At 43.5% G+C, this 26639-nt stretch overlaps 1 protein-coding gene across 2 annotated transcripts in view; it reads right to left on the reverse strand.

Moving 5' to 3' along the window:
• Positions 1-24806, reverse strand: part of tnfrsf21 (tumor necrosis factor receptor superfamily, member 21) — a 50833-nt gene extending 26027 nt beyond the window's left edge. Inside the window, exons 1-3 of one of the 2 annotated variants that reach the window (XM_069142006.1) lie at positions 24411-24806; positions 7397-8096; positions 1684-2256 (exon numbers count right to left, since the gene is read on the reverse strand). In XM_069142006.1, coding sequence (XP_068998107.1) covers positions 1684-2256; positions 7397-8096; positions 24411-24437 — 1300 coding nt within the window. In that variant the 5' untranslated portion in view covers positions 24438-24806. Of the gene's footprint in view, positions 1-1677; positions 2257-7396; positions 8097-24410 lie in introns of both variants that reach the window. The other variant, XM_069142005.1, reaches the window with a different exon arrangement.
• Positions 24807-26639: the final 1833 nt, after the last annotated feature.

Consider the following 26639-nt stretch of genomic DNA (forward strand, 5'->3'; position numbering starts at 1 on the left):
TCGTCTATGGCATTAAACAAGTCTATCCAACTCCATGGCTCTCTTTGTCAGCCATCTTCAGTATCTCAGCTGACAAGGGCTGCTAGGTAACGGCAGGAAAAACCTGGTGTGTTTAACCAACAACTGTACAACACTTCAAACCTACAACCGCTCCACACACACATATATACACACACACACACACACACACACACACACACACACGCGCGCATGCATACAACTCCTGCACCATCTGACCCTCTCTTCTTTTCCTTTTCTCTATATATCTCTTTGTGGCCCTATAAGAGACCCGATTGACCAACTAATGTGCCTTGCCAACTGAACAACAACCCTGATGCAGCTGAAACCAGATTATTCCAGTTCTCTGTGGTCAGTCACTGAGGGAGCAGAGAGAGGGTGGCGGGTGGCTCAGCTTTATCACAGCGCTCTCTCACACACACACACACACACACACACACACACACACACACACACACACACACACACACACACACACACACATAAAGACACAGTTTGAAAGTGGAGACTCGAGTGTCTCAGGGAGGAGGTGTCCCCAGAGTTTGGGTCTCTTTTCAATGTCAGTGTGAAATTGAGAGCTCACAGCTCTGGGGAAAAATGTTCTCTACTTGTTGACAGCAGCCACAGTGTAAACAGACGAGAGAAAAGAGAAGTTACATGTGTCTGTGTGTGTGTGTGTGTGTGTGTGTGTGTGTGTGTGTGTGTGTGTGTGTGTGTATGTAATAGTGGTAATGCATAAGATTTTGGTGAGAGTGGATCAGAAAGAAGAAAGCGCAGAGAAGAGAAGCGATGCCCTGAAAGGTGTAAAGAGAGGTAGTGACATGATCAAATGAAAGACATTGAAAGCAAACACAGGCAGTCTTACAATGAAGAAAGGAGACAGGAAGAGTTCAACAGCAGGAACAGTGAAAGGAGAGAGGGAAGGAAACAAATGAGTGAAAGTGAAAAAGAAATTAACAAACTAAAGAAAGAAGAAAAGACAAAGGAAGCAGCTGAGAACATGGAGGAAAACAAGAGAGGGTAGAAATGGAGATGCAGCCAGATGAAACTGGAGAACTGGGAGGGATAAGGCGACCTGAGTGTGAGTATTATGGGTGGATAGTGACAGCAGGGTGGTTCTACAACAGGGTTGCTTGTGTAACCATTGCCCTCCTCACCATTGTGCCGTGGGGTAGAATTGATTGGATCAGATACGAAGAGCGGTCTGATCACATCAACAGATGGTTCTACATACAGTAGACCAGGAGCAGAACTAATGCATGCCATGACACCAGACTGGGGCATCCACTGTGCAATCAACAGTCTCTGAACTCCCATGTCAACTCCAGATGTAGAGAAACCAGTCCTGTGATTACACAGAGCAAAGCCATATCAAGGGATAAGACAAACTCTGTCTGCATGTAAATTCTAATGGGCTTTATAGGAGGTTCAATAATGAACATTTTACATTTGGAAAAATTTTGTTTTTTCCCCCCAGTAAATTTTTAAAGACTTTGAGAAAAAGTAAAAAAAACAACACTAAAAGTGTTCTGGAGACTTCTAGTGGAAGAAAACCTTAGTGAGGAACTTTATATTTGTTTTTCTGCTGGTATGTTTCATCCATCTTGATGTCAAAATAGCCTCCCACACTCTGAAGACCAAGATACAGCAAAGGCTTACCCTGACCGTTGGAGTAGTAGATCCACCTCTCTCTGGTTTGCGTCGGAGGCGCAGATGGTTTCTTCTGAAGCGCTTTCTCCATGATGCTGCTGGGGTCCTGCACAGGGCCCTTCTTCAGCACCCGGGAGCTCCGCTTTACGCTACACACCACGATCACCACCAGCACCAGCAAGAGCAGCAGCACGATCATCCAGGGCAGATGCTCGTTGATGTCAAAGTGATTATGGGTGCTCGGCCTTGGGGACCCCCTGCGAGTGGGCCTGTAGTAGCTGGAGACCCCACCTCCGCTCCCCTGCCCGGCCACCTTGCTGATACCTGTTCCAACCCCGACTACCTCCGCACCCTCGAGACCCTCCATTGGCCGTTTGTTGGTACCTGGCAAAGGGGCAGAATCGGGTTGCCCCCGCTGTTGCTCGCGATCAATCGGTTGGTTGCGAGCTGGGGGCGATGGAGTCCAAGGGGGATCACGACTTGGCGGGGTAGGAGTGCCTGGGTGGCTGAGGAGAAGTCCCTCGCCTCTGTGGGCCTCCCCACCCAGGGTTTCCCTCAGTTGAATGGCCGCAGACAAGCCGTAGGTACCTGTGATGAGCAAATCGATGGAGACAAGGACAGAACGAGGAAGAAGAGGAGAGATGAGAGAGAACAAAGAGAGCAAAGAGACCAGACAGTACAGAAGAGATAAGAGACAGAAGAGAGACGGAAGAGAGACAGAAGAGAGAAGAAGTTAAATTCAGTCATTTGGGAGATTTGCTTAAACCAGACAATGAAAACAGAAGGCAACGTGGGAGAGAATCCTAACCCTTTAATCCATGCAAGCAATCTGGCATAAAAACAGAAGGAGTAACCTCCCCTCCTGCTCTCCCTCATCTGATTCCTATGCTGACTTCTTCCATTCTTGGGTGGCCAGTGTACTTCAAACTGGAGTCAGTCCAGTGCTGTACTTTTAAAGCGGATAACACTACACACATTTGTGTCGATAACAATCTTTACGCAAAAACATTACATTAGTAATAATTAGAATTGCTTGTTTGGTTGCTGAAGAAACATAACAAAGACATGTAGTGACCCTTCATTTCTTATCTGCAGTCAATTAGCAAAGCAACATACAGTTTAACAGTAAATTTGACCTTTCAACTTCCACACGTGTCACAAGGTTGCAAATGCATGAAGTAAGACAAGAAATATTTTCTATAACGAGACAGGAAGAGCATGTCAAATGAGGTCAGGTTAGGTAATCCTACTAGTTTTGACGATATAGTAAAAAAAGATTCTGCTAACCGAACCCTTTGGGTTGCTTGTCCTGCGACTGAAGACAGAAAAGAAGAAGGGTTCAGACTGCAAGCGGCTAGCATGCACTGACTGTAGTGACTGAGAAGGATCATAAATTGGTTTGACCGAGGAGGAGCAAGTGAAAAAACTAAGTACCCTGGAGCCTGGCAGATGGACAAGTCAAGAAGCATACAAGAAGCTCAGTCAGTTAAAAGCTGATGTTTCTGTCATCAATTTTAGTGCCCACGTTTGTAGTTGAATATCAGACTAAAAAGATTAAAAAAAGTTGATATTTTACAGGCAGGTGTAAAGACCTGAGCAACTATGAAAAGGTCCGATTCCTTATGGCCAGACAACTAGACGGGCTGTGGGGTGCTTTCAGTCAAGAAGCGGTGAATACCTATCACTGTGGTAAGAGGAGGCAATAACCATGAAGGGTGTTAGGAGGCGTGCTGGAATTTGCAGTCAGATCGGCGGCTCCAACCTGCAACTTAAAGAATTTAAAAGATCTGCTGCTAATGTCTTGGTGCCAGATACCCCAGGGCACCTTTAGAGTATATGTGTTGGTGTGTTGGGGCTGTTTAACTTTAAAACAGAGATGGTCATCAAACCAGCTTGTGTTGGTTGGGCTCTATTCTACCATAAATCCATATTGGAGTCTTCTCAGCGGTTACAGGTGTGCTGCCGAGGGCAACGATGTCCATGCACCGCAAAGCAAACCGAAAACTAATAGAGGACACTGCGAAAATGAATCTAGCTAACTTGGGTGACTACGTTGTGTTTGCATTAACAGCTGTTAAAACTTGGTGCGTTCCCTTAACTGCGAACATATTATCCACTCCCTTTCTTCCTCCTGCTGTATTCAGGCCCAGCTGTGCTCCACCTTGTAATCACACAGCAGATGACCTCTGACTTTCTCACCCTACACTCTGCTCATTCATGAAGCTTAAAGCGAGGGTAAACCTAATCAGGCAACGATTGGAGGAATAGTTTGAAAATATTACATAAGTAGAGGAGTGGTCAATCGGTCTAATGATTCCAACCGAGCAAATCTCTGTTGAGATGGAAGAGAACAATTAGGATTATGTGTACTATTTGGCATAAACAACACAGATGGTGTTTTGGAAAAAACGATGGTCAGTCAATATTAGTTCTTCATTTACCTCCATTGATTGTCAATGATGTGGCGGCTAACACCTCCCTGCAGCTCGTGCTGTCCCCGTGTATGGGATTGGTGTTGTATAATCATAAAATGGGTGGCTGAATGTTTTAAGGATTGTCAACTGGATGTGTGTTAATCCATTCCATCCTCTTATCATCAGACAGGTACACAGGTGCAGGTCTAATCCCCAAATTAAGGCTGACACCAAGAGCTCTTTAACACATGGAGTTAACCATCGGGAGAGAAATACAGAGGGTTTTTTTCAGGTATTGTAATGGAGCCTCTGGCAACCATAATAGAAGTGTAACTTTTCAGCAACAATTAAGAGGTTTTTTTTTCTAAACACAATAAAAGGATTCACACTAATGAAATTGTCTTGTTAAATGTCTTTATCTTAATATCTAACACAACAAGTTTAAAATGAGACACCAAGATTTGACTCAAATGTGGAAAATGTAATGTTTCCTAAAACTTGCTACTTCTTGCAGTAACATTTTAAAGTTTCATGTAAAACTGTTTGCAAAAGTTGTTAAAAGTTGAGTGAAAGTCTTTTATTTTAATTAGCCATTAGCAAGGCTCTAGAAATGTCCATCGTTTGGTCCTCCAGGCTGAACTAATGGGTTTGGCTGGCCATCGAGATTGATACCGAGCCTTGGGGCCCCCAGAAGATGATCAAGGCCTTCATTTTAGTCCGAATTTAACCTCGGCCAATACTTTGGTTCAAGAGCAAATACCTACAGGCTACTGACATTCTGACCATCTGGCTTTCTCTTCAGTAACAATTGGGATGTAGTTTAAATGCTAAGGGACGAGCCAAACACTGATTACCAAGAGGGCGTTTTGCATGTTTTGTGGCCGCTGTAGATTCTACTCAACGCTCGGAGAAGTGGGTTGTGAAGCACTGCTCTTTAAAGTTAGCATTGCAGACCTGCTACCGTGGCTTTTATACATATAGATAGATAGATAGTTACTTTATTAATCCCCAAAGGGAATTTTTTTTTTCACTACAGCAGCATTTATAGATACAGGAAAGCAATGCCTGTTGTTTTGTTTTTTTAATCACACATTGCTAACAAGCGTGATATGCATCGAACTGTTGATTTTAATGTGTGAAAGCACAGACGATAACATCAAACTCATCAACTTAAATGCAATGACCTTTAACAACCTTTGTCAAACAGTAGTAGTAAATGCTGACAAGCCCATCAACATTTTAACTAGTCCCACGACAGCAAGTCATGTTAACATGTTCAAACTGTTTTTCATGTTTTTTTAAAGGCCAAAACAGGAAAATTGTTTGGAGCAATTGACTTGGTGCTGTAATAAATGTGTATTTACTGGCATGGTGCTGCTGTCCAATGTTTTCCAGGTAGTGGTGTCTCTTTTTGCTTGATTTACTTTGTTTGGATGTAAACATTCAAAGCAAAGTCTCCGCTGAACATTTAGGAGATTTGTGATGTCACTTTAAAGCCTCTCTCCATGTTGAATTATATAAAGCCATATGGAGTGAGAGCATGTTGGTCTTTTATTACCGCTGTTGCCATCGTGTTAGGACACTTTTTATACACACACACACACACACACACACACACACACACACACACACACACACACACACACACACACACACACTACAGCTCATTCTCCACTCCTTTTCTTTCTAGAGTTAGGTGGTCCACACTCGTTTGGACAGACAGTAAAAGACAGGTTAATGTAACAACAGTGAGTATATAACACCCCCACCTCCCACTTTTCCTCTTACAGCACAGACGGGGGTCATATTAAGTGGCTGAGAAGCCATCGATCCCATGCCGGCACAAACAGCAGTGACAGTATTATAGGTGTGGGGGTTTTCAACGGGTGGGTGGTGGGGGGTTACTGGCTATGGATAGTTGATTCTGAGAAATGACCGGCAGACTGAGTCAAGTCTGAGGTTAAAAACAGTTAAAGAGATGACGAGGAAGGCAGGTGGACACAAACAAGAGAAACAAAAGTTTTTTTGTTTTGTTTTTTTCAATCTCTGCTTAAAAAGGGGAAAAGGATAATGAAGGAAGAGGACGGAAATACACATAACTCCTCCTGTCTACACATAGTAGCATTCCTGAGATAGGGAGCAGCTGCCAGTTTGTTTCCATGCCCACAGGTGTCCGTCTCCTTGGGAATTCCCACAGGAAAAATGTGTTATGTAAAGATGCTGCCACGACTTGCACAAGAATACATAAAGAGGTGTAGGGGCATTTACAGTATGTAACAAGTGTCCACTCTTTACACAAAAATCCGGAAGAAATGTTGCATTAAGTAATGTCAGAAAACCGATAGGTCTCCTTTCGAAGTAACAGATATATAGGTGGTGTGATCAAAAAGCTCCAAGACTGAAGGGAATGCAGCAGAGTAATGCGCATGGAGCAGGGGGAAACCATAATTTCCCTGAGTAAGTATTCTAATTTATGTCATTTGATCAAAAGTAGCACCTGTGTTATACACGGTTTTATGGCAACTATAGTGTGAGTGCATTTGCGATTTTACCTTCCTAACCACAGGAAGTGGGAAGGGGGAAGTCAAGATGTATGTGTTGCTCTGTTTATTTATGTACAGTATGTATTGATGTTTCCTATATTTATCAGGAATGTAAATATTTGTAAAATATTGTTGATATCTTTGAGTTGGTGGATTAATGTAAATATGTATTGTACATATTAATTGTTGATATATATTTATCTATTGATGGTATGTCCCGGCTGATTAGGGTAATCAGGTGCATATGAGGAGTTCGGTTTGTTTGTGTAGGGGGACTAGTAGGTGACGGCGAACCTGTGTTGTGGTGTTTTTTTTTTAATGTATAATGAAGCTTCACCCGAAACTCCTTCTGGACTCCGGATCTGCTCATTTGCCTCCACGGCCCCTTGGGCATGTTAACAGTGATAAAAGTTACACCATTGGTCGGCCACATGCCACATGACTGACAGATGAAGTCACTGTTAGGCTGAATGACGCGACTTCCTGTGTCTGTTTCAAATTAAAAGCTATCTAGCATTTCATATGCTGTCTAGTCATATGCTCATCCTTTGACTCCTGTTTATTCATTATTTTTAAAGGACAATAACTGGCAGAAGAGGGCATAAATTCACGAACCATACTTTTTCAGATTAATGACGCAACTATTTAACATCGAGTCATCTTGAAAGCTATATGAAAACCATACTCAATAAATTCTAATTGTGATATACCATAAACATAAACTACATTAGAAATACCCAAAAAGAACCAGGATCCCCTGCCCCCTCTCACCTTTATGTGCGCGTCCAGTCAGCGATAACGGAGAGCTTGAAGAAATCATGGGTCCCTGTATAAGCACAGCTGGTGCAGGGCCCAGTGCAGTGGTTGCAGGGACAGATTGTATGGCTGTAGGAGGGGGTCCACAGACATTATCCATCTCTCTCGTCCCCGGTGTGAGCAGCACCAGGCCCTGAGCTTGGCAGTCCGTGTGGTTTCGGCACTTCAGCGCTCTCGACTGCACATCTGAAAAAGTCCCCTTGGTGCACGGCTTACAGAGCACGTCCTCCGTCTCGCTGCCCCGTTTTTTCACCCTGGTCCCCGGAGGGCACAGCGAGTAGGGCTTGCACCCCGTATCGCCGGCCCCTGACAGGAAGCTGTCGGGCGGGCACGTGCAGACGCGGTCCCGGGTGGCCGAGCAGGGCGCTTTCTCGAGAAAGCCCGCAGCACACGGAGCTCGGCAGCGGTGGCATTGCTGCACCCCGTTCTCGCCACGTGTGAAGGAGCCTTGCGGACAGGGGCTGCACTCCCTCACGGCTGTCGGAGAGCAGTGGACGGAGACGTAAGTGCCCGCCGGGCACTTGTCGCAGTCCAGCTGGATGCCCGAGTCTGGGTCGGTGTGCTGATAGTGGCGGGGGGAGAGGACGAGCTGGTCGTCCGGGCTGGTCGTGGTCAGAATCCGAGCTGAGATGTCAGCTACCACTGTACATAAGAGCTGAGAGGAGAAGAGAAGGCAGCAGTCAAGAAATATATATCGAAAGAAAATCAATAGTTTGAAAGATATTCTAGTCAGGATTGTTATTCAGCGAGACTGAACGATACTCCCAAAAGGCTGACCACGTTCATTTCAGCTAAGTGAAATGATTGTAGCAAAATCAATGTGGTATTTGGCCTCTTAGCGCAGGGTTCAGTGATTAGGTTCATGGGGTAGTTTGGTCAGCATTGTTCACTTGGATGGTCAATTTAAATTCGCAATAGCCATGAAAATCGGCTGTATAAAACTGGCAGTTGAAGGACTGAGAGTTCGAGCAGCCCATGCTGTCTCGTATTGCGTGATCTCTGTTCTGTGGTGCAGCGATGTCCCAAGAACTAGTATGTCAGTTTAAAGTTGATTCCATAATTCTCAAAACATGAAAGGGACAGAAATGTAAATTTTGACCAAAAGATTGCTGCTACAGGAACAGTCAAAAGAGACCCGTCCTTATGTAAAGGACATGATTATCTACAGATTTAATAACAAACTGACCAGGACCAGTCGACAGTCTTGATCGGTGCTGCCAGACAGACATTTGGACAGCTGCCCAAGATAACCGACAGAAAAAAAACAAAAGCTCTCTTTTCCATAGTCACTGAAACTCCTGTTCTTTCTGGTTTTCCCAAAACTAATTTAAAATTTTGGGTTTGTAAACAGATCATGTTACAAATTAGGACCCAAAAACTAAATCAAGAAATCATCCAATTTAATACTCGTTTCCTAAGTGAATAAGACTTATTCACATTCAGGCAAATCTCTGTCGGTCATCAGTTTCAGATTTGTCACTGCACGATGAGGTATGAAACATCCCTGGACAGTCAGGCATACAGCGAAGGCACTGTGCGTGTCAGATTACATGGATTCTAGAAAGTCCAGTTTTCAATACCACTCGTGTTGCCATTTAGGCTCCCAGTTTATGAAACGATGACGCTGACACAGCATGATACCAAACTCTTTGAGAATCCCATTAAATCTTTCACTGACTCACGCCCGTGACTCATCCTGTCCCTCTTAAGTGGGGCGTCAAAACAGCATGCACTCACTTCATAAGCACAGCTGAGATCTGAACTCACACACACGACGTGGGCTTTCCCCGTTTTCTTTTTTTTTACTGAGGCCTCTCACCTCTGCTGGGAAGCTAACAGCTCACCGGGTTTAGGGAAATAACCCACACATGTCTAGGTTTACACACACACATACACACACACACAAACAAACTGAGTCATGTCAGAGCAAGTAAATCATGCAATGCTGAAAGCACTTTCCAAGTTCCTACTTTAAAACTAGTTTACAGTGTTGTTGCTCCTGTTAACTACTTTAAAGCCACCATGCATACAATGTTTTTTTTGCGAGTCTGTTGACATGATCTTTTGTTGGAAGAAAAAATTCAAACTTATCTCGCAGGACCATCCATCCATTATCTATACCCGCTTTATCCTGAACAGGGTCACGGGGGGGCTGGAACCTATCCCAGCTCACTTTGGGCAAAGGCAGAGTTACACCCTGGACAGGTCGTCAGTCTATCACAGGGCCCTTTTACATATATAGGAAGGTCCATTACATTCAAGCCCTTGCTAAATTACTTCACACAATGTTTAAGTCTATCACCTCCAGTGTATTTTATGGTAAACTGAGTTTTAAATCTGGTGTCTGGTGAGACATTCCTGCACTGGTCGGATGAATGTATACTGAGCATGCTCCATGGGCAGAGCATGTGCACCGGAGACTTCTGCTGGCCGAGCCAGCTAACTTAAGGTTTGGCTTTATGCCTATTTAAATGGGGATAAAATAATTCAATAGTTCAGCTGTTTCAGACTTTACAAATGATTCCGAATGCTATCGGACCGCATGGATTCAATTTTGATCGTGAAACGAGTCATTTCACGGGCGTTGTGACGCCTTTCATTTCATTTAACTATCCATGCACAATTTATCCGCGGTTTTAAAGGGGCAACAGTAGCAAAATGTCCTCTTTCCAATATCCATACTACCATACTATTTGGTATTCAAGAAAGAGATTTAGTATGTCCCAATACATAATATGTTAAAAGTAGTAAGCCAGAAGTACCAGGATGTCCTACTACATCTGGTCCTATTTTGCAGTATGCAAACCAGCATGCTGTTCTGACCCACAATCCTCTGCACGGCGAAAGGTATGTGTAGCAAGGTTGGTGCTACCAGGGTCTCTCCTGGACACAGATGACACGCTCAGTCATACGTTCGGGTGTGAAATGCCTTTATTTGCCCGGTCCATACACCAAGGTCTATGTGCAAGCGCTTCCCATCTTCCTCCTTCTCCCTGCTCCCCTTTATAGGGGAGAGCTCATCAGTCCACCTCCAGCTCAGCTGTGCTCATCAGTTCGTATTTGGCTCAGCTGTGCTCATTACCCCTTCCCGGCACCATTCCCTGAACCACTCCTCCCACTCTCCACCCCCTGCAGCTGAGCTAACCACACCCCACCACCACAGTATGTCACATCAACTGAGCCGCCAAGAGAGTTAGTGGCGCTAATGCTTCACCAGCAAAAAGGAGGAAGAAGAAGAAAAAGAAGACGAGGCATTAAAAGTAACTCGTTCCAAATTGCATCCTTTTTCTTTTTACTTTAAATGTCGCAGTACATACTTTTTAAGGGTAGCTTAAGTAAGTACTAAAAGTAAAAAGACATAATGTGTGATTCAGAAGGCAGGGATAGTAGGGTATGCCGGTACCTGTGATGTAACAGTGCCAAAAGTATTTTTTTCTAATTACTTCCACTGGCAAAAGGTGGAGACAAAAATTCCACGCTGCTGGGTTAACAGAGGGATGCTGTGTAGAAGCATGTGTTGCAACAGATGATGCATTTAAAACGTTTTGGTGAGGATGTTTGAGTTAATAGCTTTAATACATTCAAATGTATGTTTTGCTGTTATTTCGGGGGAAATGATGGAACACTGTACCCGACAGTATCAGTGTTATATCACTACAGTAGTGAAGCAGTTTATTTCACCACAACCAGTTGGTGGTTGCAAAGGAGATATTGAGGTATAAATTATTTAAAAAAAAAATAGACATATGATTTTCTAATTCTACTCAAATCAGCTCCACCTTTATAGATTTCCTCTTGTGGTCTTATTGCATTTCCCCTTTGTGTGCAGCTGATTCCAGAAAACAGTCCAACCCAGGAGACGCTCCGATAGGAATGAAAAATGACAATTGCTCATCTTCCCCCTGTGTAATGTGTCACAGTGAAAGACACCCGAGTATTTATTCACCATCTCTCCATGAGTGTGAAAATAAATGTCTGCAGCATTCATCGATTTCAGCAACCCTTTTACCAGTACGTCATGCTACATCACCCTCTGTGCACCACTGTATGTGTATATAGTGAGCCTTCCACACCGACACTCTGTTTACTGAATATTAAGGAAAACCTCAGATTGAAGACTGATGATGAACAGTTTCAGGTTAATTAAAGAGGAGATATACAGAGACAAAGAGAGCAGTGAAGAAAATCCCGCCCGCCACCCTGTTGTGATGATATAATTGGAGTCTACACTGTGTTTTTACTGTGATTATACAGCACCAATGTGATCACAGATCGTTTCTCTGTATATTTTACCTGGGAACCACGTGTGGCTCGCGTGAAAAATATGCGTCAGGTTAACACTCACAGGTACGGGGAGAACATACAAACTTCATACAGAAAGGCCAAAGCAAAAAAAAACATCAAACCTAGAACCTACTGGTGAAGTTAAATGTCCCATATTCACAGATTATTCAACTATCCAACCTCATGAACAGATTATGAGGCGAAGGGCCTCCAGGCAGAGACACGTCAAAGGCTCCCCAACTCTCCTATACAGACGCAAGACACCCAAACTGAAAGCAGGAGTGGTATTTGTAGTAATTACAAGTGTTTTTGAAGTCATCTTGGATCTGTCTTTGGCAGTTTTATGTCTCTATATAATCTTTTCGTGTCTCTTTGTGGTAATTTTGCATCACTTTGTAGTTGTTTCACAAATTTTGGGTGGGTACAGTCACTTTAATCCAAATTTAAGATCTTGTCAGAGGCTCTGGCCCACAGGCCCCTCTCACCATTTAGGTCCTGTACCGGGTGAACCTGTTCAGTACACTATCCTGAATCCCACTTAACATCTCTTCCCGATATCAATCTGGGTCCAATTTAAGAGTCAGCCATTGCAAAACGTTTGACTGTGATCTTCAAAACTAAAGTAGAAAACAGCGTGGCTGTAACTTCATGACAGATTGGCTGCTATGAAATAAAGAGCGGGGAGGAGAAGCACTAATATAGTCGGGATATGAGGACGCACGGCGACACACGCCAAGAGACGAAGATCTACACAGACAAGGATGGAGACCGAACAAACGAAATGTGCTTGCGCGTGGAAAAATAAATGTGTGTTCAAGTGTCGTTCCCTGCAAAGTGTGTGTACTCAAACAAATGTGAGCCGGGATTAACAGTCCGTGTCCGTGTGTGCATGTGTGTGCATGTGTGTCCGTGTGTGTCCGTGTGTGCGTGTGTGCGTGTGTGTGCAGAAGAAACAGAGCTGTTGGGTTTGAAGTGATGCACTGAAGGGAGAATTTAGCTGATGAAGCATGTGGATGTCTGTCAACCGTGAGCGCGGATCGAAATCTCCCACCGAACTAAAAGTTTGGAGTCACGCTGGCGGCAGCGCATCGAGGTTCAGAAAGCCGAGAGGCCCACACATTCAACGAAACACGTAGTCGAATGATTGGGAGGGTTTATAAAAACAAACTTGTAAGGATAAAGCTGTCCATTCTTCCACCACTCCATTTGCCCTTTCACCGGCTCCACCCATTCGCTCCTTTGTGTCGGTTTTCCCAGAACCTCATCCATAAACATCAGAAGCGCGTCGCGGACGGGCTGCTCATAACTCGGGTTGCGTCAATACTATCAATGCATTCATTCACGACAATGTTCAAAGTGAAAATGCTGGGAGGAAGCACGCGCAGCAGTAAATGGGAACATTCTGCTTGTTACCGAACTCAATGGATGGTCCCCCCCGTGGCTCCCTCTGCTTGTTAGCAGAATTTTATTATTGAAACAGCATGCCCTGAACATTACCATAACGGAAGTGTATCACTCCGCGCTGGTATTATACAAGAACTTTCTGATGTAGGAAAAGCTATTTTCATGCCGGTGCCCACGGGTGCTGATGTTGTTTTGTTGGAAGAAGTAGGCTTATTAAAAAGTACCAGACATCTCCTTTTGGGTAAAAAAAAATTAAAAAAAACACCCATGATGGATCTTTCTCAGGTCTGCTTGTATTGCTTTAACCTCAAGCCTTAAGTTTCCTTTCTGTTCCCAGAGGCAGAACTAAACATGGAGAAGCAGCATTTGTGTTTTATGCTCCATATATCGGGAACCAAGTCCCAGAACCCTGCAGGTCTGCTGTGACCCTCAGCTCCTTTAAATCAAGACTGAAGACATTTCTGTTTGCTGCGTTTCACTGGGAGCAAAGATTTGAGGATGTCTTAAACTGCACTGCAACTTTGATCCTATTTTTAGTGTGCTTAATGCCTTAATGACTGTTTTTAATGTTTTAAATCACTTTTTTTAATGGTTTAATCACTGTTCTTAATTGTTTTTAAATGTCCTTTTGCCTAATGTTTTGTTGGTTTTAATGGTTTAATGTGAAACACTTTGAATTGCCTTGTTGTTGAAGCGCACTTTACAAATAAACTTGCCTTGCCTAAAGCATTGCAGGCCAACTCAACTGAAATAGAAGCTGGGTCTCAACTCAACATGCTTTCATTAGTACACTTCCTTCTGTGGTGCATTCATTTTGGCTGGGTAATGTCGTCTCAAACTGAAACACTGCTGTCCTGCACTGAGCGTAACATTTGAATGCATCACCCACCGACATATTTGGCAGGTTTGCTTGTTTTTTTACCTTGAAATTGTGACAGACATCCTTGCCGTCACTGTGGGTTCTCTCGGCCGAACGCACAACACTCCACCAAAGTATGGTTTTCCAATGAGTTTATTTCACACAACCAATAACATAGATCACTCGGGCGCCAGGGCGCAGCCAGCCTTCTTTCCATGTCCAAATGACTGACCCCTGGTGTCCTGTTGCTTGGGTTTTTAAAGGAAGAGAGGGACAATCACTGATTGACTTAAGCTGGAGCTAATTAAGCACCTTCCAGGCACCTTTCCCTGAACCACTCCCCCAATCAGTCCCTCCTGCAGCTGAACCAAACCACGCCCCACCACCACAAGATGAACATCATTTCATGTCCTCTGTTTCACAGAGGACAATTGGACAATAAACATACTGATAGCTTCTATCCAACAGCAGTACAGTGGGACTTAGTGAAAAGTAAACACTATTGTGTTTAACTTGTGTGCTGTGTTCCATATGATGTATACTTGTGTACAAACACTCACTACTTTAAGTGCATCAGTGCGTTCACACCTCTAAGTACAGAAACATGCAGCGCTCTGCCAGTACCAGGATGAAGGTCCAAAAAAAGAAGTGTGAGACACTGGAAACATTCCACACTTAAACAGTCGCCATCTTGGCTACCTAGAGGAAGGGGCGGGGCCACCGTTGCAAAATTCTTTTCGAATTGTCTGCGAAATCTGCAGGTGTTGAACAATGATATTTAAGCGCAGATATTTTGGCAGGTGATGTGTTTCCTGTAAGTGCACAACAACTTGATTTGAGACAACACCGACCTGTTCACATTCACTTACTTAATAAATAAGTATTTGTTAGTGTAGTGAGGAAAGCGTGTCATTTGGAACATTGGTTCGGTGCAGTGTGGCATTCCACATGTTCCACATCCATGTGACAGCTGCAGCTTCCTCTGGCACTGCAGTTTGAAAACAGGCCGGAGCTCCTCCTTTTCCCACTTCGTAAGCCAAATATGGTGACCTTGGGGCCAGAAAGTCTCCATTGTTTCGCACTCAATTAAACCAGTATGAGTAAAGCAACACTGCCCGCATACTCATAAGTGCACTGCATGTTTCCATACTAGACAGCGTGAACGCGCTCAACATAGCAAGGTAAGTACGCAAATGTGCGACTACCCAAACTAATAGAAGAACAAAATACGCTTTGTCGTGCAACACCAGCTAAAACTGCAATTATCCCAAAAATATTTGAACTCCCTCAAAGTTGATCATTTCATTTCGACGAGACTGACAACATTTCTCCTTCCGAAAAGAATGCAAACTTTACTGCAAATATTCAGTGTTACACTTACAGGTTGAATGAACACATTTAAATCAACAGTTTAACTTTAAATTTGAGGCGGGAGATCACAATACAATATTATTGTGATTTTCGATACGCTGAGTATTGTGTTAACATATTTTGTGATATTTTGCTATTTCTTACCTCTTTTTCAACTGCAGATTGAGTGTCCAAAAGGAAAACATGTCATAAATGTTAGATGCCCCTGACAAATTTATGTATTTGTTTATCTATACAATAAAATAATCAACACTTGGCAGATTTGTAATGATACAATACAGGCATACAAATTATCATGACCCTATGGTGGATCAGTTCCCCCCCCCACCCCTCCACTAAAAAAACACCAAGCAAGCAAATTATTTGCACAATTTTGCTCTGTATTTGACATCCCAAAGCATATTTTCAACACCTTTTTCTCTTGCAGTGAAAGTTCAACAATGATTGACAAGATATAATGTTCATGGCTGACACGACGAACATCCAACTGTGTTAACACTCATGGCTACTCATAGATCGTCACTAATAGCTCCACCGGTGGGTACAGTAGCCTACAATGTAACTTCTAATCTCACACTACTTACACTAAGAAGAGGTGTTCAAGAGCTCTTTAATGAAGCAGGCAATAGTTCACACCTTCATCCAATCCATCGGAGAATGTTGGGTGGCAGACGTGTTCTATTTTCAAGACTAACTAAACGTGTCCTTGCTTTTCACGCATTTTCTGCTATTGCATGTTGTTTTAACATTTCCTTAATATCAATATTTTATTGTAGTTTTTTTTTGTAAAGTTTGTTCGAACCATGTTGTGGTGATTTTGCACTATAATTCAAATTGGATTAAAATGAATTGAAATGAATTGAACTGTTAGTCTTCAGTTCAATGATCTGCATTTTAACTCTGTATAAATTAAATAACTTGTAGTGATAAAGCCAGTCTGATGACAAACTGATGTTACCAGGTTACCTTCAATTTACCAGGAGACCCACCCTGCACCACTATACACACATATGTCTTTAATTATTAATCAGTGCTTTGTCCGTATTGAAGTCACACCCATTTACTCTTATTTTCACAATGTCTTTGTATGCATTTATGATTTATGAGTGAGTGTCAGTGACTGAAAATGAAGAAAAAACACTGTTTCACTGAGCTGATATTATTCTGTTTGTTCCTCTGTGGCTGGTGATGAAGCTGTTGGTGAGCAGACGGATCCTCAGACGACAAAGCTCTGTCTGCAGCAACGCTTTTAAGCCAATGAAGATAATTACTGCGACGGTTGCTATTCGGCATGCCCGAGACGCAGCGCAGTAAACTAAATGGCAGCAAAATACATGCTCATATTGGCCTATGTGTGTGTGTGTCTTTTCTGCGGTCAACAATCGCTTTAAGCAGCCCTCACTCGCTTTTAGATACAAACCAGATGGGTTACATTTCCTGTTTGCCATTAAGAAAAAAATATGCCAACAAAGACACAGAAAACCAGAAGTTGAAACAAAGTGCAGTTCTAGCTATTTGTCAGTGCACACTCAAACACACGCACGCGCGCGCACACACACACACACACACACACACACACACACACACACACACACACACACACACACACACACACACACAGCACAGACACTGTCTGGAGCTTCTGCACAGCCATCCTCTGCAGTTCAGCAACCCATGAATCAGTTTCCGTCTCGGTCTGCCAGTCCTCCTCTTATTATGCCAACTTTGTCTCTGTCTTCCTGCACTGCCCATAAACTACATTATGTGCCAGCCAATCAGAGAGCCAGATAACAAAGTGATGGGAAAAGAGCTGGGCTAGTGTCAGCCCTGTTCTCTTGCAGCTCCTCATGCACTGCAGTCCTTTTCACTGCTGACTTTATGGTTGGTCTTCACTGTGCACCAACCAGTAGGAACTGGTGCAGCAACAAAGATAGAAACCCTCACTCACCCCCCCTCTCCCTCCCTCTCCCTCCCCCGTCTGACACAAACGGTTGCATTTGTTGGAACGCACAACCAAAACGTTGCTGTTTACCAAAGTGGCAACTAGTCGTGACAGTACCCGTTGCTTTGTGAACTGACGGTCTGAAGCCTCGAATTCTGTATTTTGGCTGCCGCCATCTTGCTACTTTGGAACCAGAAGTGATCATATTTGGACGAGCTGGGGATTCAGTTAGTGGTAAATCTGACTCAATCTGATTGAGAACCCAAAGACACTACACCCGCCCACCAATAGCGGAAACCTGACTGCACCACAAGCCTGTCAATCAAACAGGCACGCCCCCAAAAATGCAGCATTTTCAAGCCTGATATCTAATTACTGACTGAATCTTCAGATGGACCGCCAGAAAACGAATTAGAAGGAAAGACTTTAGTGAATTACACCATCATGACTTCCAAAAAAAAAGTGTTGACTTTGTATTTCAAGAGAGAAGTTGAGTCAATGGAGCCATTTTGGAGCCAGCCTCTAGTGGCCCTCCGTGGTATTACACTTAAAGCTACTTCTGCACTGGCTTCACTTCTTAAACCCGGAAGCAACGTCCACTTTTACAGGTCTGGCCTCACTTCACTGTGGATATTTACCAGTGGTTGCATCCTAATGGGCGTAGTCTTTGGTTTCATTTTGAAACTATTGGAACGGCCTTTAACCAATCAGCTTTGACCACCATACTGTATTATGTCTGCTGAAACTCAATTACCAGCGTCATTGTTGGGACTACATCAACGTCCATTGAATGATCCACGCTTTAGAGTGGCTGAGCAAACCTTTGATACACTGTACGGCTAATCTGACAAGACAATCTAAATTCAAAGAATATAAAAAAAATCTACCTACAAATGATCTACTGTTGTAAAATAATCTTAAGACACATATAACATTTAATATACTGTACATGTGTAGTTATCATAGAGCATTTTGTCATGCTCTATGTTATAACTGTGTCCATTTTTTTTACTAAATTAGTAAGGCTCTATTTATGTATCGCTGGTGCAACCCAACCCTGAAGAATTAGATTTTGCTGCATGCTGGGCTTTAATCTGTGAGCGAAAACTGTGGAAGGGAATCGGAGCGAGTGGCCGTTCGGCTGATGCCTCTGTGCCTCGCTGCACGGAGCAAAGGACGGAACAGAGGGCGAAGGGAGGAATCGGAGGGTGGAGCCGCCATCGCTCAGGCAGCCCTTGTTTACATCATACCGGCATCAGTGTGGCACCACTGCACCACCACTGCAGAGCAGGTTCTTGTCGAGCACGCCCAGCGCGCACACACACACACACACACACACACACACACACACACACACACACACACACACAACACAGACCCTCAATGAACCCCCCCCCCTCCCGACCTTGTGACTCCCAGAGCAGAACACCTTGTAATTCTACCTCCAACAGCAGCGAGTGTGGAGGCCTCCCAGTGACACGCCCAGCTCCCGATCCGTCTGCGAGCCGTCGGAGCAGAAGCGGAGCTGGCAGGTCAGACACCCTTTTTTTAGGTGACAGATGGCTGAACCCGAAGCACCTCATCTCACTTCCCCGTCGCCGTCTGCGAGCGGGAACCGATCGGGTTGTCTGAACATTCGTGGCATGTGATGAGCTAACCCCCCAGCTGGACGCGGAGCTTGTAGCGTGGGGTGTTGTTTTGAATGGCGCGGGGCTACACGGTTTCTGGATGTGTTGGTTGTGTTGCAAAGAGATTCTGTTAGGACAGTGTGTTAAAGTACCAGTGAATGAGGGAGAGCAGGTTACTTTTTTTTCTGTATTCTTTTTAATATTTTTACTGATGTCATATCTGATCAGAATCTAAAGAGGATACTGGAATGAGTAAATATTATTTGTGTATGCTGCTGCAAACTGCTGAGTCATGGCTATTCTTTGCTCTTATTTATTGTTATATTTCTCTAAATCAGGGGTCTCCAACTTTTTTTTCCTCCAACAGCTACTCGTGTTTAGTAACATTTATTCATATAGCTGAGCTCCACCCAAACCAGCTGAATAAGCATCTTTTGTGTGAACAATAACAAACTGATACAAAACCAACACATACTTAACCAGTAGCTACTGGTTGGAGGCTCCTGCTCTAAACTAACATAGTACTTGATTTTATAATGCTACACCCAGGGCTCCGAATAAAGATTCTGCTAATCGTCAACTAATCGTTGTTAGTTCGAGCCAACAGTTGACGAGTCATCGCCCATTTATGATTTTAATTCAATTACTCAACTATGTATTTTTGGAGGCATCAAGAAATAGTTTCAGTTGCAGGGCTTACAAAGAATATTTTAAGTAATATTATGTAACACTGTGCCACATTAAAGAGAAATACAAAACTGTAATAATGAGCCGCCTGACAACGACAATTCTAACGACAAAAATAGTGATTCTGAACGTGTCAAACATCCAGCAGGGAAACTGAACATTTAGTTCAACAAAGTGTTTTGTATATTAGCCTGATAGCTCATGTTAGAGTCTTCAATCTGTCCCAGCTTATACCTGGTGACTAGTATTTACTATCCGAACCAACCGTGCAGTTTTCAAGGGCAGTGAACTCAGTCCGTAACACTTAGGTAGCTGTTACACTGAAACTTGGCCATAACTAGACACTTTATATCTGATAACAGTAACGTTATCACCTGCTGTCTGCATACGCTTCACAGTGGCTGACGCTACATGCTGCTAATGTTCCTTCTCACACGCGAGAGTCACTCACTTCCTACACAAGTACCCACTGGACAAACGTTACCCAGGTACCTGCAAGGCCGCCTTCCTAAAGAGGAAGACTCGTTATTTATAACTTTTCTGAAAAGGCACAGTTTAAAGGTGGTTTTTTTTTTGTCTTCCTGCGACGCAATGAAGATTGGGTCAACTACAATTATTCTCCACTTTGTGGACTATTTGTGGGGGCGGCCCTACTTTAAACCAAACTTTTAGCTCGGAGCAAAAAGCATCTGGAGACCACTGACTGCCACACAAAGAGAAAATGACCCCACCTGGAAGTCAATATGGACAACAGACAGAAGCGCCTCTGAGTGGCTTTACATTTCCTAACGTAGACACAACCACAAGATCCGGCCTGTCGGGGAGAGCAGCTGTTTGTCTGCTAGACTTGTGACCTGAAGGCATCGTAGCGGCGGTAACACGACGTGCTGAAAAACTTCAGCACGGAGCCGCAAGTAGACGGAAGTCTCTGAGCAGTTTCACATCTCTGAATGTTTTCATTCTTTCAGAAGTTGCGCAGGTACAATCAGGCAACTGTTTAGGATGGTGTGTGATTGTGTGTGTGTGTGTGTGTGTGTGTGTGTGTGTGTGTGTGTGTGTGTGTGTGTGTGTGTGTGTGTGTGCGTGTGTGTGTGTGTGCGTGTTGAAACACGTGCGTTACATAATGAGGTGTGTGCGGCATACATGGGTGGGATGTTTGTGGCAGAAGACATTAAGCTGTAATTACCATCTAATTAAAGTAACGCCCACCCCACACACACACACTTACACAAACAGGCCTGGACATGCATTCACTGGCAAATAAACACTCAAAATGAACACACATGTACACTCCTACACACACTTGTTCACTTCCACCAACACACACACACACACACACACACACACACACACACACACACACACGTTGACCCAGCACCTGTTGCTGTGTGTCCTCGTGTCGTCCTGCACCGCGGTCGCAGCTCGTTGCAGCTCGGATAAAGACACTCTGTTTGGACTCGGTCATGCCGAAGTGATCGCTGACGATAACCGACGCCGATTGTTTGCGAACATGATGTGAGTTTACCGCTAATGACAGAACGAGGGAGCTCGGCAGGAGGAACGGAGCTCACACTTTGTTCAAGTGAAGCTGTCGAACAGGCGTTGTCTGTGGGTTCGGGGCTGACTTTGTTTTAATAGCGCTACGGCTCATAAATACTGTTCATTTTGGACTTTCGGCATGTTCACGGAGTAATACAGTGATTATAAAATAATAATTACACCTCTGCCGGGGTCAGCGTGTGACAGGTGGCTCGTTTGAACTGCGGCAGGTGGAGCAGATGGAGCAGACGGTACTCTGGCAGGGTTACTTTGGGTTTGTCATGTCGCTGTGCACTGAATGTGTCTTCTTCCTGAACCTTTTGCCTTCTTGTGCTTTGAAGTGTATGAAAGAGTTTTTTTAAGCCTGCTTCAAAGCACCTGCTGAAAGGCCTGCTTGTGTTAGTATGTTCCTTTTTTGCACAGCAGACATTTTGTCCAGCCATGGTGGGGAAAAGTGTTACTACAAATAATTAGCTCCAACACAGCTGCAACAATAAATGAATTAGTCAATTACTGATTATTGGCAAATGTTTTCAAAGTTAATTGTTTTGAATCATTTTTTTGTGCAAATTCTCTGATTTCACGTGAATATGTTCTGCTCCCTTTCGTACAGCATGATAGTTACCTGAATATATTTTGGTTGTGGGCTGGGTGGTCAGGAGAAAACAAGGTATTGTAGGCTGCATCTTGGACTTTGGGAAACACTGCTCTACATTTTTTAATTATTTTCTGACATTTCAATGTCTAAACAGCTGCTCGATTAATGGAGAATGGAGAATAATAATAATGATGGAGAGTAATCCATACTGAGAATATGTTTTAATTGCAGACCTAGAACCCTGCTGTCATTAAATGTATCATCTACACTTGAGCTTTTCCTTCTGGGACTTGTCTAATGCTGCATTCAAATTGAACTCGTGAGCTCATGGTTACAACATGGGAAGCCATATGCACTGTATGCTTGCCGTTCAAGCGGTTAAGTCATAAAAACAACGTTGCCAGGCAACGTGGACGGCGTCTATAAACCACAAAAGCTAACATTTTAGCAAACTTACAGGGGGGGTAATGCAGGAAATACAAAGGCAAGTAAAAGAGGAGGCCGCTGAGAAGATCAACATTTTCCTCAGACGTAGGCTATTATCTAAATTATGAAGACAAACTCTGTAAGATAAATTTACAATATATTAGGGCCTCTTCCATTTCCATAAACGTCAGCAAACACGTCACAACTCCTGAACTCAGGGCTTATAGAACATTTTTTGTTCCGATTTCGTGAATAGCACAAGAGGGCGGCGTCCATGTGGACTCTTCCTGTGTACACGGGGAACAGGACCCCATTTGTAACGCAGTTTAAACATCTGCTGTGAAAAAAGGCTTGTCGAGGCCAAAAACTGAGACCCAGAACACATATTTCCCTCATTAACACGAGTCAGGCCAAATTTAAGATCAAAACCAGGACATGACGCTGCATTTCTTCACTTTATAACTATCCATGAGTGACCATGAGCTCATCAGGCAATACATTGACTACACATGTATCTTCTTGCATCACATGACGTGACACAGACAACAAAGCATGGTCAAACAGCAAATCCAAAAGCTTTAAGCAATGACCAAAATGTGGCTGCCATGGCTCGGATGGCCCGCTAGTCATAAGGTTGGTGGTTCAATCCCCCACGTCCTCCTATCCACATGCCAAAGTATCCTTGGCCAAGACACTGAGCCACAAGTTGCTCCCAATGGCAGACGGGAACCCTGCATTGCAGCTAGGCCGCCATTGGTGTGTGATGTGGGCGAATGGGAGGCGAACTATAAACAGCTTTGAGACTGCTAAGCTGATAAAGCGCCATTCAGGTGCAGAGAATTTACCATTTAAACCTGACACAAATGTAACGACTTTTATATATAAAAACTAATCCCAACAGGATTGGTCCCTCAGGTATGTGACAAGGGAAACCCTGGCAGTCTGAATCTTGTTTTGTTTAAGACAGTTCCAAAAGAAAAACCCTTAGCGAGGACGTTGGCTACTCATTTCACTCACGCTTTGTCTTCCAGCATATGAAAATAACACTCTGCATGGACACTTTAACAAGGTTAAAAACTTGGTGTGTTGATATAGTCTAAAACCAGACAGGATACAGCTGCACGTTTGTTGGTGCGTATTGTTTCCCACGTGGTGAATAATTGGGGGCTGCACGTGGACCATCCACACAGATCAGATCCTCATGGACATAATTAGATGACAAATTAATCTCACACAGACAATTGCATTGAATTGCCACCATGAGGACATGGAAACTACATTTTTCTTTAGTGCTCACAAGAGGCTCCAAAACCTTGAACATCAGCTGCAGTAAAAACAATGACAATAGATGTTATCACTTCATTATCTGAATTGTCTACATTGTTATTGACAACTCGTAGAGCAGATTTGCAATCTAAATTAAGGTATTTCTTATTCTGATTTCAAGGCTTGTAAGTAGTTTGTAAAAAATGAATGTTCAGCTTTAAATATAACTTGTTTTAATCAAAAGCTACTTACACACTCACCATACAGAGGAAAGCAACAATTTCCTTGAAATTACACCATTATCTTGTCGTCATGATAAAATACACCAAACTCAAACCTCTAAGTTCCATTAAAAAAAAGTCATTAAAAATACGTTTGATGTCTGCATGGAGACGATAGACACAAGTCAACATCGCCTCAGCTCAGCTGCAGCCTTCTGGTTAGGAGACAAAGGCAAAGCCTCAACACAAATAGCCTTTTTTTTTTACAGAAAAGCCATTCAAATATTTCAGTTTTTTTTTTTTTTTTGTATCTTTGTTTACTTGTTTTTTGTTTTGTCAGAATCTGCAGAATCCCACCATGTCTTTGTTGTTACAAAGAGTCAACAGATAAAACTCCACTGAGGGGCATTTCAGTTGTTTGGGGGTAAACAATAGACAGCAGAGTGCCCCTTCTTTCTCCATCCCTCCACTGGAGACTGTTGTTCACCCACAAATGAATAAATGACACACTCCTGAGCTGTCAAAAGGTGGACTTAGGAAGAAGAAAGAAAAAAAAAAAAATCACCTTTTTAGAATTTATTCATCCATCCAACTTGTAATTTACAACTAATTTTGATACTTGAAGTTGAGTCAGGGACCAAAAAAACAGGCACTGGCCCTTTAAATGGAGAACCTGCTGCAGGAATCCTCAGAATAAAGAATAAAACACAAACAGGGAGGTGAATGACAATGTGACGGACTCACCACTGCGGACACACACACGGTAGGCATCGTCCTGGTTCAGAAAACACAGATGAGGGCCGAGCAAACGTCCTTGTGCAAGTTGTCTGCTTGAGAAACACTTCTCATCTCTAGATGTTCCTCCTCATCATCATCATCATCATCATCATCCTCCTCCTCCTCCTCGGTGTGCCGGAGGAGAGAAGCTTAAGTAGGGCTCTGGAGCAGCGACTGTCTCAACTGCAGTGTTTTATAGTCTGTGTCTCCAGGTGGACCGGTTTCAGGTAGTACCGGATGAGGGCTTGGTTCAGAAAGAAAGCGGTGGTAATTCCCATTGCGATGATGGATGAGGGCCACACTGGGACCGCCGCCTCGCCCCGTCCTGGCTTGTCAGTGTGCAGTGCGGCTCTGCGTTTCGCTCTGCGGACCCTCCACACAGTCGCTGCTGCGGTGACGTAGCCCCGGAGAGGCGGGAGTTAGCGCTGCGTCTCAGTCAATCGCAGCTCCGCTGGCGTCACACACGTGCGTTGAACCCCCTTTGCTTCTGGAAAGAGAAGAGGGAAACGTCCTTTCTCTGGAGACATTTTTGGAGGCTGCTACCAACAATGTTATGTCCTTGGCGTGCTGCGAGCCTGCAAGATAACACTTACAGTCTCATGTTATATTCTCCGCTGTTGAATACAGAACATTCCAGGTCTTGTTTTCACAGTCGCACTAGTCTCAGCCTGCTTCTTATATTACAGACCTTGATGGGGTTTTTTTTTGCTTACAGGCTAAAAACCCGCACGGTTGTTTAAGAACACTCACAGCAGTCAAAGGCTGCTCTGTCCATTTGGATGAAAAATATTTTGTCCAATTAATGACAGAAAATACTTAACTAGTTTCCAAAAGTTGTTCCTAATAAATTAAAGATGCTGCCCACCAGCCACCCGGATAGAAAACAGAGTAGGGGCTGCAAAGTTGTTATTGTTAGGCTTTTTAACCTATTTATTTATTTTTTTTCTCATTATAATAAGCATATTGTACCTGGACACTCACATTCAAATGATGCACTTTAACTGCTGCTGTAAATAAACAGACTCAGAGACAAAAAATATAATTTTTCTATTCATTTAGCCAAAGCGCATATATATTCTGTGGGAGTGTAAACCCAAAATATGTATATGATGAAACAAGTTCCAGTTTGACTCAGAAACAAAGACATCGAAGAGAAAGAAACGGAAGCAGGGGAAGTAAACATCTGAAGAAAGAAAAAAAAAAAACTAGGCTTCTGCTGTTTTGTTGCGCAACACTGTTTCTTGGTGTTGTGATATGACAACTGTCACCCTAGGGTTCGTTCGTTCCCCGGAGTTGGTAAATATTAACAGTGTTACTCTGCTTTGTCAAAGATGTTTATTATTCAGTAACTTTGTGGATGGGTATTTTTTTCCCCAACACTGGTGACCCCCCCCCCCCCCTTCCCGCCACACCCCCACGCACACACACACACACACACACACACACACACACACACACACACACACACACACACACACACACATTTAAGTCAGCTTTCTGTGTCTTCTGTGCTAAAGGCTCATGGCTCAAAAGGCCTGAGTCATCAGGTTGCTTTCCATTTTGCGAGACTGTGACAGCATCGGCACATTCTTTATGTGTGTTTTGCTGTTTTTAGAAAGCGCTTAGTAATGGAGCTCAGCATGTAAATAATAATTCAGCCTTTTTTGATCCCGTGCTCTAAATTTCAGGTTTACAGATGCCCTGCAAAGCTGCGTCTGCAGCGGAAAAGAGGTCATTGTTATCCCTTGGTATCGTTTTTATGTGCACAGACACGGCGAGCTGCTCCCTGACCATCTGTGATGTCATCTGATGTACTGTAGTTATTTTCACAGTGAAAACAATAAAGATAACACATGGTTGGGGTTTTTGTGTTGATTTTTTTATTATTATTTGATTTCTGCCTGCACCACCACATTTCTTTGTGAAACAAAAGGGAGGCAGAGTCAAAACATCCCTGATTGCCCTAAAATGTTTTAAGGGGACAACACTGCAGAGCAGACATGTAAATATTTTCATGCTACCAGCATTTGTTAAATTCAGATTTTACCCTTTTACCCTAAACTTGCATCAGTTGACTGATTGGTTTCTTTGGTGCAGCACAACAACCTGAAACACAACACTGAAGGATGGTCACGACATAAAGTTGATATGGCTAATGTGTTCCCTGCCTATTTAACAAAGAGAGCTGCCACATGC

This window comes from Embiotoca jacksoni, unplaced genomic scaffold (genome assembly GCF_022577435.1).
Source record: "Embiotoca jacksoni isolate LCO1_2020_lvr unplaced genomic scaffold, fEmbJac1.0.p SCAF_95, whole genome shotgun sequence".
Classification (NCBI taxonomy): Eukaryota; Metazoa; Chordata; class Actinopteri; family Embiotocidae; genus Embiotoca; species Embiotoca jacksoni.